General features: G+C 57.4%; 1 protein-coding gene across 3 annotated transcripts in view; it reads right to left on the reverse strand.

Moving 5' to 3' along the window:
- Positions 1–13,995, reverse strand: part of GRID1 (glutamate ionotropic receptor delta type subunit 1) — a 770,551-nt gene extending 756,556 nt beyond the window's left edge. Inside the window, exons 1-2 of one of the 3 annotated variants that reach the window (XM_032141682.2) lie at positions 13,495–13,995; positions 11,125–11,280 (exon numbers count right to left, since the gene is read on the reverse strand). In XM_032141682.2, the coding sequence (XP_031997573.1) occupies positions 11,125–11,280; positions 13,495–13,573 (235 nt within the window). In that variant the 5' untranslated portion in view covers positions 13,574–13,995. Of the gene's footprint in view, positions 1–11,124; positions 11,281–11,707; positions 11,850–13,054; positions 13,083–13,494 lie in introns of those variants that run through there. The other 2 variants (XM_058436447.1, XM_058436446.1) reach the window with 2 other exon arrangements.
- Positions 13,996–15,179: the final 1,184 nt, after the last annotated feature.

Genomic DNA, 15,179 nt, shown 5'->3' on the forward strand with positions numbered 1-15,179 from the left:
ACCGAGTCCCTCCCTCCCCACGGCCCACAACCTCCAGGAGACATCACCAACAAGTCAAAGGAAACACAAGGCAACGGGAGCACATGATCAGGCCAGTCTCCTGTGGGTGCTGGGATGCATCCTGAGGATGTCACCTCCCAACTGGGACCTCACGTGAGTCCAGGAGGAGTGTGAGGGGGCTAGCAGAGCTCCGAGCAGCAGCTGGAAGTCTTGGCTCCTTCTGCTAAACATGCCCAGGCAGCGTGGGTGTCTGCAACAATCTCCTTGTGTGTGCATGCGTGTGTGTACATACACACCTGCTCAGCACTGCCCACCACACCAGAGCCCCCAGAAGCCCTTTGGAGGGCTGAGCAGGGCACCTATGGCCATGTTCCTCCTGGAACAGGAGGAACCCATTCCAGCAGTGTGATGGCTCAGCCCTCCAAAGCCTTTATCAGGTGCACAGTAGATGCCCTGAGCTGAGGCTCAGGTCCCTGCGCAGAGCTGGGCCCCAGTAGCAAGCCTTGGGCCAGCTCCAGTTGGGGTTCTGTGATAAGGAGAGACCCACCCTCAGCTCTCCAGGCCCAGGCTGGCAAACTGCAGGACTTGGGGGCGGCCCACGGTGTTGTTTTAGTTACCAGAGCCCTGTGGGAGAGGTGAGTGAGGGCAGGTACCCTGGGAGCCTCCTGGGACAGAGGAGGACAGCATTGGATGTTACAGCCATGGCAGGGAAGCTGTCAGGAGCCTTAAAGCCCAGCCGAATCAAGGCCACCTCAGCATCTGACACTGGCCACTGGAGATGGGGCACTGTTGGGAGGGGGGCTCAGCCCAGAGCTCAGATCAGGTCTCAGAGCTTTGAGCCCAGAGCCCAGACCAGAGGCCAGAGTGGGGCCACTCCATTGCTCACCACACCTCTGGGCACTCAGATGAAAAGGCAGAAGAAGGCCCACGGCCCCAGGCCAGGAGCGGAGCCATAGCAGGACCTCAAGTCTCCACCTTGGACTGAGAAGGAAGAGTGCCATGGGGGACAGAGAGCAAGGAGATGGCCTTCCAGGCCAGGCCAGGACCCAGTTTATAGGGGCACAGGCCACAGCAGAGCCAGACCATGGGTGGGCTGGGCCCAGAGCTCCAGGCAGCAAAGCCTGTGTCTCAGCCCTGACCTGGGGTTGCTAGCACCCAAACAGGACCCAGAGACCAAGAGGTGTCGTGTACCTTGGCAGAGTCCCAGGAGGATGCAAAACATGGTGGCCAGGACACAACAAGAACGAATGCCTGCTGAGCATACTATGTGCCGGCACCCATGCCCTCAACGCAAGAATGAGCCCCAAGGCGCCAAGCACCCCTCTCTCGGGAGCCATGGTGGACTGTTGCTCACCACAGCCTCCCTCCTGCTGGCCATACATCCTCTCTAGATCCACCACCACAAACCCAAGGCAGCCCCATTTCGCAGATGTCCAGACTGAGGGTCAGAGAGGGAAAGTGATCTATCTGTTCAAGACCACACAGCTAATCAGTCAGATTTGGGAACTGAGCCCACACCTGCCTGACCCCTTTCCACCAAATGGAGCAAGGTAGGCCTGCCCTATGCCAGGTCCTGGGGAGGCAGGGGCAGGCCAGTGGGATTCTGGCCACTCTATGCACTCAGAGCAGACAAGGCCACAGCAAGATGGAAATACCGTGCCGTGACAGGCCACAGGTTCCCAGAGTCCCAGCCTATACAGATGGCTCCGAGCAGCCTCCATATGAGCCATGTCGTCAACACTAACCTCCTTCCCTGATCTCCTGAGACACGCAGAATGGCTGGGGCTCAACTCCAAGCCGCACATCTCCCCCGCCCTAAGTGGTGCCAAGGCTGTGGGAACCTGCTCACACTGCCTAGCCCAGAGCAGGAAGTGAGAGGAGGACAAGTCTCCACCACAGACCACTCAGGCTAGTAAGATCACAGCCACCTCCACCTCTTCACCTAGCCACTGCCCTGTGCTCACCCTGGACTGGGCTATTCTAGTGCATTTCCTCAACTGATCCTCTCAGCTGTCCTCTATTCCATTTTACAGTCAGGGAAACCGAGGTTGCCCATCCAGAGTCAGAAAGCAGAGCAGGGGTGGGAGCCCCAGTCTGTGTGAGACAGCCACCACACTCCCGCCCCTTCAGCTCCTGGACACCCCACAGATGCTCCGGTGGAGGCATGGGGAAGGGCCAGGCTGAGCACAGTGGGGGACGGGGGTGGGCCAGGTGGAGATGCAGTCTCAGAGCCTGGCTGCTTCACCTAGGGTCTGTCGAGGGACGAGTGTGAGGGAAAACTGGAAAGATGGGGCCATCAGGGCCACATGTCCCACACCTGGGTGGAGGAGGAGGGGCAGCCTGGGCTCAGGACCACCCTAGGCCCCCAGCTAACACCCCCCGCCGCCTCACCCACTGGTAACCCACACTGCCCACAGCTTGGACCTAGAAACAGAAGGGGCATCTCATACCCTCCGAACCACCCTGCCCACACCTCAGGCCCAGAAAGGGGAACTCTGGGTTCTCCTTTCTTCAACCGTGGCCATCTGCCGGGAAACTGGCTGTTTACAGGCTGGGAGGAACAGCTTAGAGAGTCTAGCTGAGTTGTTGGACACAGACCCAGCTGCCTTCCTGGGCCCAATGCCTGTCAGAGAGGGCAGCACCCCAGAGAAAGGGGCTGTCACAGGCCAGCAATGGCAGAGAGATGCATGGTCTCTGCCCCAGCCCACTGCCATTAGCAGGAGAGGGCTGCCACTTCGTGGGGCAGCAGGGACAAGGCGTGGGAGTCTATACGAGGGACAGGGCCGCAGGGTTGAAGCCGTGGAAAGTGCAGACTTGCCAAAGTCCAGCTACGGGGACAGGGGGAGGTCATGGGTACTGGTCCTGTCGGTGGCTGGGCCGAGAACCCAATCTTTACCTCATGACTAGCTCAATGGTCCTGAGAGCTGGGCTTGTCCAGGCGCTAGTTTACAGAGCACAAGATTGGCAGACGTGGAGAAAAGCAGAGGTGCAACCCCAGTCTGGACTGGGGACCCAGGCTTCCTGACTTCCCAGCACATGGAAGGGCTGCCCAGAGGTCTGCAGAGGAGGGACAAGTCACAGAGTACACAGTGGGGAATCAATGGGAGCCACAGATTCTGCCCAACCAGCATCCCATACCTAAAATTGTTTTTTGCTTTTTGTTTGTTGCTATTATTTTAATGAATCGCCAAGGAAATAGGAGGGCTGTTTAGACATGAATGGGAAAGAGGCACTTCTGTTGCTCACCAGTTGTTTCCAGTTCTCTCTGCTTCCAGGCACATAGTAGGGCTATGCTTCCTGGATCCCTTGTGACTGGCTGTGGCCACATGGCTAGTTGCGGCCAACGAGTGATAAGCAGAAGTGATGTGAGCACATCCAGGCTGAGCCCCCCCAGAGCTCTCTTTCCCTCTGGCACAGCAACTGGCAACAACCAAGTGAAGTGACCATGAAGGGCCAAGCTCCCCACTGACCAGCAATGGACACACAGCAGGAGCAGGAAATACTGTCATGCAAGCTGCTGGGAGGTTTGGATTGTTTGTTACTGCAGCATAACTTAGTCTCCCCTGACTCATACAACGGGAAACACAGAACAAAACCAAAGGGTGGAGACCCACAGGCACGGCCATGGGTAACCAAATGTAAAAAGAATCACATCCAGGAATGGAATGGGTTAGAAATGATCTGGGAAGAGTCAGGGCAGATGGGATGCTCTGAGTTGTTAGGCGATAGCATTTCCTGGGCAGTAGAAGGCTCAGTGAAGAGGGAAGACAGCTGCTATGAGGACAAAGCTAGAGGATTTCAACCTGGCAGCTACAAGAATTGGGAAAGAGAGTCTGTCTGCCATTACAAGAGATGACTGTGAGTGCTGAGGGACAGCGTTAGCTGGCCCCCAAGAGAAACCTGGAGAAATGGCCAGAGCAGGAAAATTGTCAAAGTACTCATGTCCTAGACCTAGAAACAGAAGGGGCCACCTCATCCCCTCCAGTCCACCCTGCCCACACCTCAGGTCCAGAAGGGGGAGCTCTGGGTTCTTCTTTCTCAACCATGGCCATTGGCCAGGAAACTGGCTGTTTCCGGGCTGGGAGGAAGGGCTCAGAGAGCCTAGCTGAGATGTTGGACACAGACCCAGCTGCCTTCCTGGGCCCAATGCCTGTCAGAGAGGGCAGCATCCCAGAGGAAGGGGCTGTCACAGGCCAGCCCAGGATGAGGAACAGCAGCAGCTCAGAGGCAGTATGACCCGTGGCCTCTCCCACACACCTGGCATGAGGTGTCCATCTGCTCACTGCCAGTTAAGTCCAACCTCCCAATCTAGAGGGCTGAGCCATGGCAATAAGGAATGAAGGGGGCCTCTTGAACCCAAAATTTGAGGAAGTGGGTGGTGCTGGAGTGTAGTCTATAAAATGAGAAAGTGTGTGTGTCCTCGTGCATATGTGCATGAGTGTGTGCTCTTGAGTACAGGTGGATGTGTGTGTGCCTGAGTATATGCATGCATGTGTGTGTGTGTTGCACATGCGTATGTGTGCACCTGCATGGGAGTGACTCCAGAATGAAGGAGAACCCTGATGCCTGTGAGTTCAGCACCCTGACACCATGAGTTCAGCACGGGCTTGTGGGGAATCCAGAGAGGGGACCCAATGCCTAACTCCAGACTATCAATGCCTGCAGCCTCATCCACAGCTGTTATCACTGGCAGTAGCCCTTGAGGGGACCAGGAACAGCAGCTCTCTGTGGGACCCCAGGCAGCAAAGCAAGACTGACTTCAACGAGGGCCCTCCCTTGGGCTGTAGGTAGGCATGGGCCTAGATGGTGAGGTTCTGAAGAACAACCTGCCCAGGCAGAAAAGAGGCCCTGGGTCCAAGCGGCAGCACCAACTTACAGTCTGACTATTCAAACAGCAGTTTCCTCCAGGAACTTCCTTATGCACAAGCAGCAGCCAAGCCCAGGAAAAGAAGCCGACATGTCATTGGAGAACACAGGCAAGTCTGTGGAGGCTCCACAGACTTACAGTGTGATGCTTCCAGGGTGAGCTTTGTAGAAACAGAAAGGAAACATAGCCATCCATCCCAAGTGACTATGGCAGGCCCAGCGAAGACAAGAGGATGCCCCCCAGTAAGCAAGAGTGCCGTCAAGCATGCAAAAGATTATCAGGGTGGAAGGAAAGTGGAGGTGGACAATGCAAATTGGGCACAGACAGGTGTGCCAACGTGGTAGCAGAATAATGGCCCTCAAAGACGTCTACATCCTAATCCCCAGATCTGTGAATACGTTAGGCTACATGGCACAGGTTGCAGACAGCATTAAGCTTGCAAACCAGCTATCCTTAAAATAGGGAGGGCCGGGCGCGGTGGCTCACGCCTGTAATCCCAACACTTTGGGAGGCCGAGGCGGGCGGATCACGAGGTCAGGAGATCGAGACCATCCTGGCTAACACAGTGAAACCCCGTCTCTACTAAAAATACAAAAAATTAGCCAGGCATGGTGGTGGGCGCTTGTAGTCCCAGCTACTCAGGAGGCTGAGGCAGGAGAATAGCGTGAATCCGGGAGACGGAGCTTGCAGTGAGCCGAGATCACACCACTGCACTCCAGCCTGGGCGACAGAGGAGACTCCGTCTCAAAAAAAATAAATAAATAATAGGGAGATTATCTGGGATTATCCAGATGGGCCCAATATAACCACAAAGTCCTTGAAAGAGGGAGCCAAGTGGAAAAGGGGGGTAGAAGAGTCAGAGAAGGAGATGTGATGACAGAAGCCAGGTCAGCATGAGAGGATGTGAGAAGGCCTTGACCCGCCATTGCTGGTCTTGAAAATGGAGGAAAGGGCCAGGGGCTGAGGAACCCAGCAGTCTTTGGAAGGTGGAGAAGGCCAGGAAACAATTCTCTCCTCCAGCCTCCAGACGGACCCAGATTTTAGCCCAGCGAGACCCATGTTAGGCTTCTGACCTGCAGAACTGCAAGAGAATAAATGTGTGTTGATCTAACCAACTAAATTTGGAGTAAAATTTGTTTCAGCACCACAAGAAAACGAACACAGCTGAGAGGATGGGAATAAGGGGTCTATAGGCATCTTTAGGAAGACACGGACATCACACTCAGAGAACCTCTGACGGTGTCTGGTGAGGCTGCCAGCAGGACTGCAAGAGCATGGCCTTGATGGGACCTACAATTCTGAATGGAAGCCAAGGAAGATGCTGGAAGCCATCAGAGCTAGGGATGGGGAGCCTCTAGCAGAATGTCTAGATACCAGTGTAGCCAGTGAGGGGCAGGGTGACCACCTAGGAGGTAACGGATATAAACTGAGCAAGGCCTCCAGATGGGCACTAACAAGCTCTCTGTGTTTCATTTTTATTTTATTTCACTGTTTCATTCTGTGAACCACAAGCTATTCTTGGTAATTTTTATGTCTTCCTAGAATCCTTTTGTGCTTATGATAACTAAAAGGAATATTGCCTCACTTGCATGCATTCCTTTTTTCTGCCTCTTTCCTAAACTGTTATCCTTCCATGATGCGACAGGTATATCTACAGCATATCCAATAACTCACGTCTTTTACTCACAGTAAAAAGTAATGCTGGGAAATCAGAAGACTCGTGCTCAGCCAGTTTTTTATATAAATTATATGCATTTATATAACCTCCTACTTGAGCAAGCACTTTACAACAATCTGAAATTTTTTTTTATTTAACAAATTAGGATCTCTTTTAGTATCTAGAAGACAAATTTTCACACTATTTGTTTTTTTTTGTTGTTTGTTTGTTTGTTTTTTTTTTTTTTTTTGAGGCAGAGTCTCGCTCTGCCGCCCAGGCTGGAGTGCAGTGGCGCGATCTCGGCTCACTGCAAGCTCCGCCTCCCGGGTTCACGCCATTCTCCTGCCTCAGCCTCTCTGAGTAGCTGGGACTACAGGCGCCCGCCACCACGCCCGGCTGATTTTTTTTTTTATATATTTTTAGTAGAGACAGGGTTTCACCGTGGTCTCGATCTCCTGACCTCGTGATCCGCCCGCCTCGGCCTCCCAAAGTGCTGGGATTACAAGCGTGAGCCACCGCGCCCAGCCCACACTATTTGTTAATATGGACTTCGCCAGCTAAATCTAAGATGCAACATTTTAGAGATTTAAATGTCCTTTCTGTGTTATTTGCTAACTTTCAATCCTTATCAAATGGATATTTTATTGTGTGTTCCATTCTTTTCCATAAATTGACCAAATGTCCTAAAAGGCAGTGCTTGTAAGGAGCTTGTTAAAAAGTCATCCTGAAGAAATTGTAAGTATAAATCTTAGGACCAACATATCCAGGCCAAGTTTCTTGTTTTGTTCAGGAATATTTGATTCTGCATATCTCAGCATAAATAGTTCCCTTTTTTAAAAAAAAGTTTTGAGTATTGAGAAATGTATGCAGTTACTAAAATGTTTACAAATAGTTCATAGTGATTTCAGAAAAGGCCAATGATGTTAAATGGGAAAAAAAAAAATAGGATATAAAACTGAACAGAATGGGAGGTCTCAAAATTTATAAAATACAGTGGTGGGGGGAAGACTAGAAGGAAATAACACTAGTGCAATTCAGAGCGATTTTGTTCTGCCTCTTGACGCTTTCCTGTACCTTCCATATTTTATATAATAAGCACACATTGCCCTTTTTCTTTTTTATATTTTTATATTAATACATGCTCATTGCAGCAATGTATTTCTTTTATAATCAGGGAAAAAAGTAAGAGCTAAAAATGAAAAGGTCAGTTTAGGTCCTCTCTCAAGGAATTCACTAGCTTAAAAAAATGATGTAGCTGAAAATATCAACGGCCTCAAGAGAAGCTGAGATGGATTCACAGTTGGGTCAAGGAATGGAAAGGGAATTACTGTTTACAGAACACCCACCGCAGGCCTTATGTAGATGATTTACACATGTCTCATCTCATTTAATCCTCACAATCCCATGAGGCAAATCCTATGATTATTCTCTTTGAACAGATCTGGAAACAGAAGCTCAGAGCAGGGCTCCAGGGTCACACGGCGAGTGAAGACAAGCAAGATGGAAACTGAAATGCTTTAGGCTCCACCAAGCTCTTATCACTGCATGGCACTGCCTCTCAGAACAAAATAGCGACAGCACCACTCCACTGAGAGGTCACTGTGGGCTTGTCCAGTCAATGATGGAGATCAAGCCCCCATCTGCCTTTGCTGTCCATCCCTGACCACTCCCCTACTAAAAGTCTTTTTCTTTCCTACTCAACCTGTATCGACAACCCATGTCCTGCTGCAATGGATGTCCAGGCCCAGCAGTGAGATATAAAGCATTCATCAAGCAGGGATCAAGCCCAGTGATGGAAAAGCACCCCACAGAGTACATCCAAGGAAGAACATCCGGAGAGCTGAGCACCTGCAGCAGAGCCCCAGGCAAGGGAAAAGGAGGCTGCTGAGCACTGCTCTGCTCCTCCCAGAGGCCTTCCAGGGCAGGCTCCTCCCATCCCATGTAGGCATCCAAGGGCTACGCAAGGTCACAAGATAACAATGGATTTCAGTCCACCAGACTCATAAAATGAAAGTACATGCCAGCTTTCACCAGCACAAACTCTCTGGGCAGCAGGCAGCCCACCAACAATACCTGGCCAGTGTCTCTCTCCCCAGACAACTGTCAACCAAGAATCTAACTCCCTAGTTCCAGACATGCAGAAACACTCACTCTCACACCCCACAGAGACCGTGTCAGTCTGCCATCCTTGGAGCCTGACACATTTTTCCAGTTATACAAACAGAGAACCCAAGACCCAGAAAAGGCCCCTGGGTGGAACCTTTGTCCCCAGGACAAAGTTGCTTTGGGGCGCTTACAGGTTGAATCACCCATAGCTATGTTTTGTTTGGCTTGTACTGTGTTATTTACATTGTTTTATTAGTTGGCAATAGTTTTAAATCAAAATTTACATTAAGGTCCAGATTTGGGGCTCCTCTTAAAAAAAAAATCAGCACATCTACAACAGTAGGATTTTCACGCCCAATGGCAAAATCTGTTAAAGCTGTGTGACAGCTTCTCCTTTTAATGGAGATGACCTCTTCAGACCCTGTACTCCAGGTGCCACAGGAACCAGCTGCCCAATTCATCCTTGTGTGTTACCTGCATGAGGTGGCAACCTTGTGCAAGAGCATCATGTTTAGTCCCCGGGGAACTGCTGATGGGAGTGGATGGGCATCATTCAGGGGCAAAATGAATGAGCTTGGATACTCAACACTGCAGAGGGGAGTCAACAGAGGCGTGTCACCAGACATGGAACAAAGGCAGGGTCCCCACCACACTGTGAGCTCCTGGGTCCAGGAAATATGTGCTTCCAAACTGTGGCTTCAGCTCCCAAGCACAAAGAATGAATGTCAACAGAGATGGGGTTTGTGGAGCCAGTGTCAAGGGAACAGGTGGCACTGTGAAAGTTGTAGCTTATCACCCCAGGTCCCCCCCCATTTAGGGTTCCTTCCGCTAAGAAGGCCCTGCCCTCCCCTGGCTAGAGCCCACCCCAAGCACCTGCAAGGAGCTGTGATAAGGGCACACTGAAAAGAAGTCCAGAGGCAGGGGGCATCTGGAGACAGAGACTGCTGGTGGGACATGACCAGACACCAAAGAAGGGCAGGAATTCCTCTTCCCTGTACCTCAACAGACATCTGACAATGGATATCTGTCACAGCTGGAAGCAGCAGCTCCCATAATAGGCAGTGTTAGCCTCATCCCCCCTAAAAGAAAACACTTGGGACTCCCTGTTTGTAAAACCACCTCAAGAAATCCTTGGACCTTCAGTCCCCAGAAGTAGTCCCCGGTCCCTGCCCCCAGAGCTGGCCCCTTTCCTTCCTCTGCTGCACCCAATATTAGGAGACCCCCAGAATTCCTCCTTCCAACACAACGATCTCCCCAACACCAGCTCTGACCCCCCAGACCCAGGCCAGAGCCATCATCGAGGCATCCTGTCCTTGCAGGCACCGGGGAGACTAGCAACCCATGTGTACCAAAGCATCAGGAGGACTCTGGGCTCAACGGGCTTGAGGAGAAAGCACCGGCCAGGAGCTCTTAGCCAGCCCACCTCCCACTACACCCACTGCCCCCTCTACACTTCTCTACCAGTTCCTCCAGCAAGGAATCCCTGCATCCTGAGCCACTAACTTGCCTCATCACTGACGGGCGCTGGCCCCAGAGTCCCCATGGTTGTGGGGAGCAAGGCAGAGGGAAAGAGAAGGGACTTAAGCTGGGTAAGTGTCAGAGGCGGAGCCTTAGGCCTTAACCAGGAATCTGGAGGCTTGGAGAAGGAACCGGGGTTCCCGAGCTGAAAGGTTGAAGGGGAGGGACTAGCAGAGAGGAGGGAAAACAGAGGGGGTTGCTGTCGCGAACGCCCTCGCCTCGCACGTGTGGCGCCTGCCGCGGGGCCCGACCGGAGGCAGTGGCTGTGGACATGGGCAGCCCCGGCGCAGGCTAGGATTTCCCCGCAGCCGGACCGGCCCAGCTCCGCTCCTTTCCTGAGCGAACAGCGCCCACCTCCGGCCCAGGCGGCGGCGCCTCTGCCCGCGGCGCGGACAGCCAGAGAGAAACCGGCTCCTCCAAACCTGGTGGAGGAGTGCGGCAGAGAAGCGCCGGGCTAAGGCTCTGGGGGCCGCGGGGCGCGAAACGCCGCGCCTACCAGGTTATGCTCGGGAGAAGGAGACAGGTCGGGCTCCAGTCGCTGGGCGCTCCTCACCTCGAAGCGAGGAAAACACCGGCCCACTGAGATCAGGGGAGGTGCGCCCGACACAGGTACCCGGCACGCAGACACGCCCACCCACAAACAACGAGAAACAAAGACGGCCCCTAGCCGCGCACGCCTGCGCAGCCCGCGCTGGGCGCACACCCGCGGCCACACAGCCCGAAAGGCGCCACGCAACCCGCAAGAAGCCCAGCTCCCCGCGCTCGCAGGCTCTCCGTGCCGGCCCGCAGCGCAGAGCAGTCCCGGCGCCGCTGCCTAGGTGGGCTGGGGAAGGCGCGCCACCGCGCGTGGCACCGCGGCTGCCCAGGAACAGAGGGGGCCCCGCGCAGCCCAGCTCGTCCCAACCCCGCCGGTGCCCACTGCTGCGACGCCTCGCAGGCCGTGTCTCAGTGGGCCCTGGGCACAGCGGTCACTCACCTTCCTGCACAGCCTGGAACGGGTTGTTGGCCTCGATGACCTTGATGGAGTAGGTGATCTTCTCGCTCTGCAGGATGTCATCGTTGAGGCTCAGGTCGGATACCGCCAACTGGAACACCCTGTCGTCCTTGGCCGCGTTCTCCTCAAAGATGGCACCTGGAGGAAAAGAGGGATCAAGACCGGACCTGGACAAGAACCCTCTCCCCGCTTCCCTTGGCCCGAGGGTCAAGGCACTCGCAGACCGATGATTGCCAGGTGGTGGGAAGTCTGAGCTGGGATTTCAGCTTGGCGGGGTAGATTAAGGCTCTCCCATCTCCACCCGCACAGGAATGTTCCCCTCCCCCCACCAGCCCTCAGCGCACACGTGCACACAGTTGACATGAGTTACACATGCACATCCCACAGGCTGCCACCAGGTCACACACGTGTATCACAACCAAGGCACCACATGTCCTAGCCATGCCCCACACAAGGGACTAAGCCAAGCTGGGGTGGCCCCAGGCAGCGCCCAAATGCCTTGACATAGTTCCATAAATCCCATCCCAGGAGCCAGGAAGTTCCCCGGGAGGGTAGTGTCCCCCACCCAAATCCCAGGACAGAATGATGGGTCCTTTCTCCATGCACGTCCCCTGCTGAGTGGAGCTGAACGAAGCAGGTCTACAGTTGGCTTTCCTGCGCAGAGGGGTCTTCCTTAGGCAGGGGCTTCGGATGGCCTGCAGCTTGGATGACTGTGACGCTGCCCTGCCTGGCGCCCTGAGCTCAGCCTCCTACTCTCCATCCTTCCCCACTCCGATTTCCTGTATGTCTGTCGAGGGGAGTGGGGGAAGGGGACTGTGTCCTAGGCGCCTCCACGTTCAGATCTAGCGGAGCCGGGGGGTCCCAGAAGGAGCTGCTCTTGAAGGGCTTTCTAGAACCGCGGACAGCTCCTCCAGGGCGCCCTCCGGCTGGCGCTTTGTGCGCCTAGCACAGCTTCGGCGGACCCTGCGCTTCCAGCCGAAATCAGTCCGACCAGCCTGAGCCTAGTCCTGCAACCTGGACAGCTCTGGAGTCAGCCACCCACATCCCGCCTCACCAAGCCACGAGGGTCCCTGAGGTCCCGGAGCTAGGCCCAGTGATCCCTCGAGCTGGGGGCTGGGTAGGAGGAGGGAGGCCCGGATTCCTCACTACACCCGGAGCCGGCACCGCAATGCTGACCGCGAGACCCGCACCCCTCCAGGGCGGGAAGCAGGTTTGGTCACGGGCCCCTGAGGGGAATCGTAGTTCTCCGAGCCCAGGCCTAGTCCTCACCACCCCACTCCACCACCACCCCTCCCCGCCTGTCCCGTCCTCCTCGCCTTCAGCACCTTCCAACCCCCAGTTTCCCTGTGCTCGCTGGTCTTTCCCAACTTCCGGAAAGACGACTGCGGAGGGACTCCCCCAAAGCGACCCCTGTCAGCCCCCCAACTCGGCCCAACTTCCGGAGATTCCTCCCGTGTTGCTCCCAACTCCCACCCACTCCCCCTCGGCGCGCCCACTCCCCCTCGGCGCGCCCCCTCCTCCTCTGCGCTCTCATCTTCTCTCCCGGTTCTCTCTCTCTAACCATCTTTTCCCGCTCAGCATCCCCCTACCCCCTGCTGCCCACGCTTCTTCCCTCGGCTCCCACCACCCAGACCGTCTGGGCCCCCAAGACTTGGACCACGCAAAACTCTGGGACTGTCCAGGATGGGGCTGCAGTCGCCACACCAGATACACACGCACTCACACATACACCGAAGGCTACACAGACACACACCGGAGAAGCAGGCAGACACTGTGTCCACTCTAACAGGCTGACAGACAGTCGTGCACGCACCAACACACGCTCAGATGGCCCCACACACCCCAACACCCTCTCACAGTAACACCGACACCGTGCCAGGCGCACACAGCGACACACGCTGACAACACGCACCCACACACATTCACACACGGTTCCGGTCCGGCCTCTTTGATCTTGCCCTGCCAACTTGGCGAGCCCCCCGCCGTGCCTCCCCCTGCCCCCCGCTGCTCTGAGCTGCGCAGAAGCGCCCTCCCGACCCGCCGACGGCCCCGCTAAGGGCGCGGGTCTCGACGCGCGTCCATCCCGGTGTTCCCCGAAGCGTCGGCCCTAAGTGTCGGCAGAGGCCGCGGGGCCCCGCGCGGAGATCGGAGCTCCGGGGAGCGGCAAGCAACCCGCGGGAGCGCGGCGCGGCCCGTGCACAGCTCCTCCGCCGGGCGGCGCGGCGCGGCCCTTCGGGGAAGCACCGCCCGCCGAGCCCCTCGGCCCAGTGAAACGCCAAGTTTGGACGCCGCGCACCCCCTGCCCCGTTGGGGCCCCCGCCCAGCCTCGGCCCGGCCGCCAGCCGCGCTCACCGATGTGGATGATGGAGTCGGCCCGCACCGACACGCACTGGCATATCCAGGGGAGAAGCCACAGCGTCAGCGCTTCCATGTCCCCCGGGCGCGCGGCTCATCCGCCCGGGCCCGGGGCGAGGCCGAGGGCAGCGCGAAGCGGGGAGGCGCTGGTCCCGGTGCAGTCCCGGGCCGCTCCCCGGGAGAGCCGAGCCCGCCCGTGCGTCTTCCCCCGCGCGCCCGCCCCTGCGCCCTGCGCCCGCCCCAGCCCAGCCCAGCCCAGCCCAGCGCGGTCGGGCTCCCGCTCCGGCTCCGGTGGCGGCTGCGGCGGTGCTGGCAGCTTGAGCCCAGGCCGGCGCGGCGGGGGCGGCCCGCGGCGGTGGCAGCGGCGCTTCCCGCGGCTAGAGCGGCTTCGGGGGAGGTTGAGGCGGTGGCGGCGGCGGCCGGGCCGGCGTGGCGGCTCTGGGCTGGCTGTGTGTCTGAGCCCCGGCGAGGAGCGAACTGCGGAGGACGCCCCCTCCCCTCCCCCTCCCCCTCGTCTCCGCTCCCCCTCCCCTCCCCGCCCGCCTCCCTCCCCTCCGCCCTCCTCTCTACCACGTGACTGCGGCGCCTCAGCCTCGCCGCGCGGCGCTCGCCCGCTCTCGGCTCGGAGGGGGCGCCGGGTGCTCCACGCTCCCGGCCCGGGGGGACGCTCGGAGACCGGCACAGCGGCGGGGACCGGCCTGGGCTGCGGCGCGCCGAGCCCTGGCGGTCCGGGCCTCCTTCTCCGGTTCGCCAGGGGCAGGAGAACGGAGGAGGGCCGGCCGCTAACTGCCCTCGAGTGGCTCCCGAAGCGCCCTGGCGACCTCAACAGCCGCGCGTCTCGGGTCATGTCCCCGGCCGAAAAAGACCGTTCCTCGTGGAGTGGGACCTGGGGAGCCAGAAGAGAGACCGGGGCGGGGCGCCGGGCCAGGCCCCAGGACACCTGGGGAGCCAAAGGGGGCCGGCCGCCGCGAGCATCTCGGAGCAGAGCCCGGGCCGCGGGCTCGAACCCTGGCTGGCCGCGCGGACCTCGGCGGGCGCCCATCCCCCGCTCCATGGGCAGCGCGCTCAGCCGGGAGTCGGGCAGGAGGCTCGGACTCTGAAGCCCAATTCATGGCCGGAAACCGGCGCAGCCGTGACCGCGGCGCCTGGACGTGAGGAGCCTTCCAAGCGGCCGGCGGGCTCAGACTCCGACCCTGCACGGAGCTTTCATGTGCGAGCCCGGGCGAAGAGCCCGCTCCTCGCGGCCACAGAGGAACAGGGCTCCCTCCGCCTCCGGTGCCTGCCTCGGGCCGGCCACCACCAAAGAGAGCGTTAAGCTGTTGTGGGCTCGTGCCTGAAAGGGACTGGGCTCCATGTGGCACCCCCAAGATTTCGAGGAGACAGCTGAGCTTCCTGGGGTCTGGGACCTGGCAGAGCCTCGTTCGAAAGCTGCTCCTCCAGCAAGCCTAGGAACGTCCCCGGGCCCTGTTGTCCGCGGAGGGGCCCCAGGACTCCCACCGCGCACCAGGCGGAGAGGCTCCCACCACAGCCCTTGCCCAGAGCTCCCAGCGCAGCGGGCGAGGCAGACACCTAACCACATCATCTTTTAAATGTTGGGGGGGACTATGAATGAGCTGTGTATGCTTAGATGCCTGGGCTCTGACCCAGCCTGGGAAGAAGAGCAGGGATGGCTTCCTGGAGGA

Source organism: Hylobates moloch, unplaced genomic scaffold, assembly GCF_009828535.3.
Source record: "Hylobates moloch isolate HMO894 unplaced genomic scaffold, HMol_V3 SCAFFOLD_3, whole genome shotgun sequence".
Lineage (NCBI taxonomy): Eukaryota > Metazoa > Chordata > Mammalia > Primates > Hylobatidae > Hylobates > Hylobates moloch.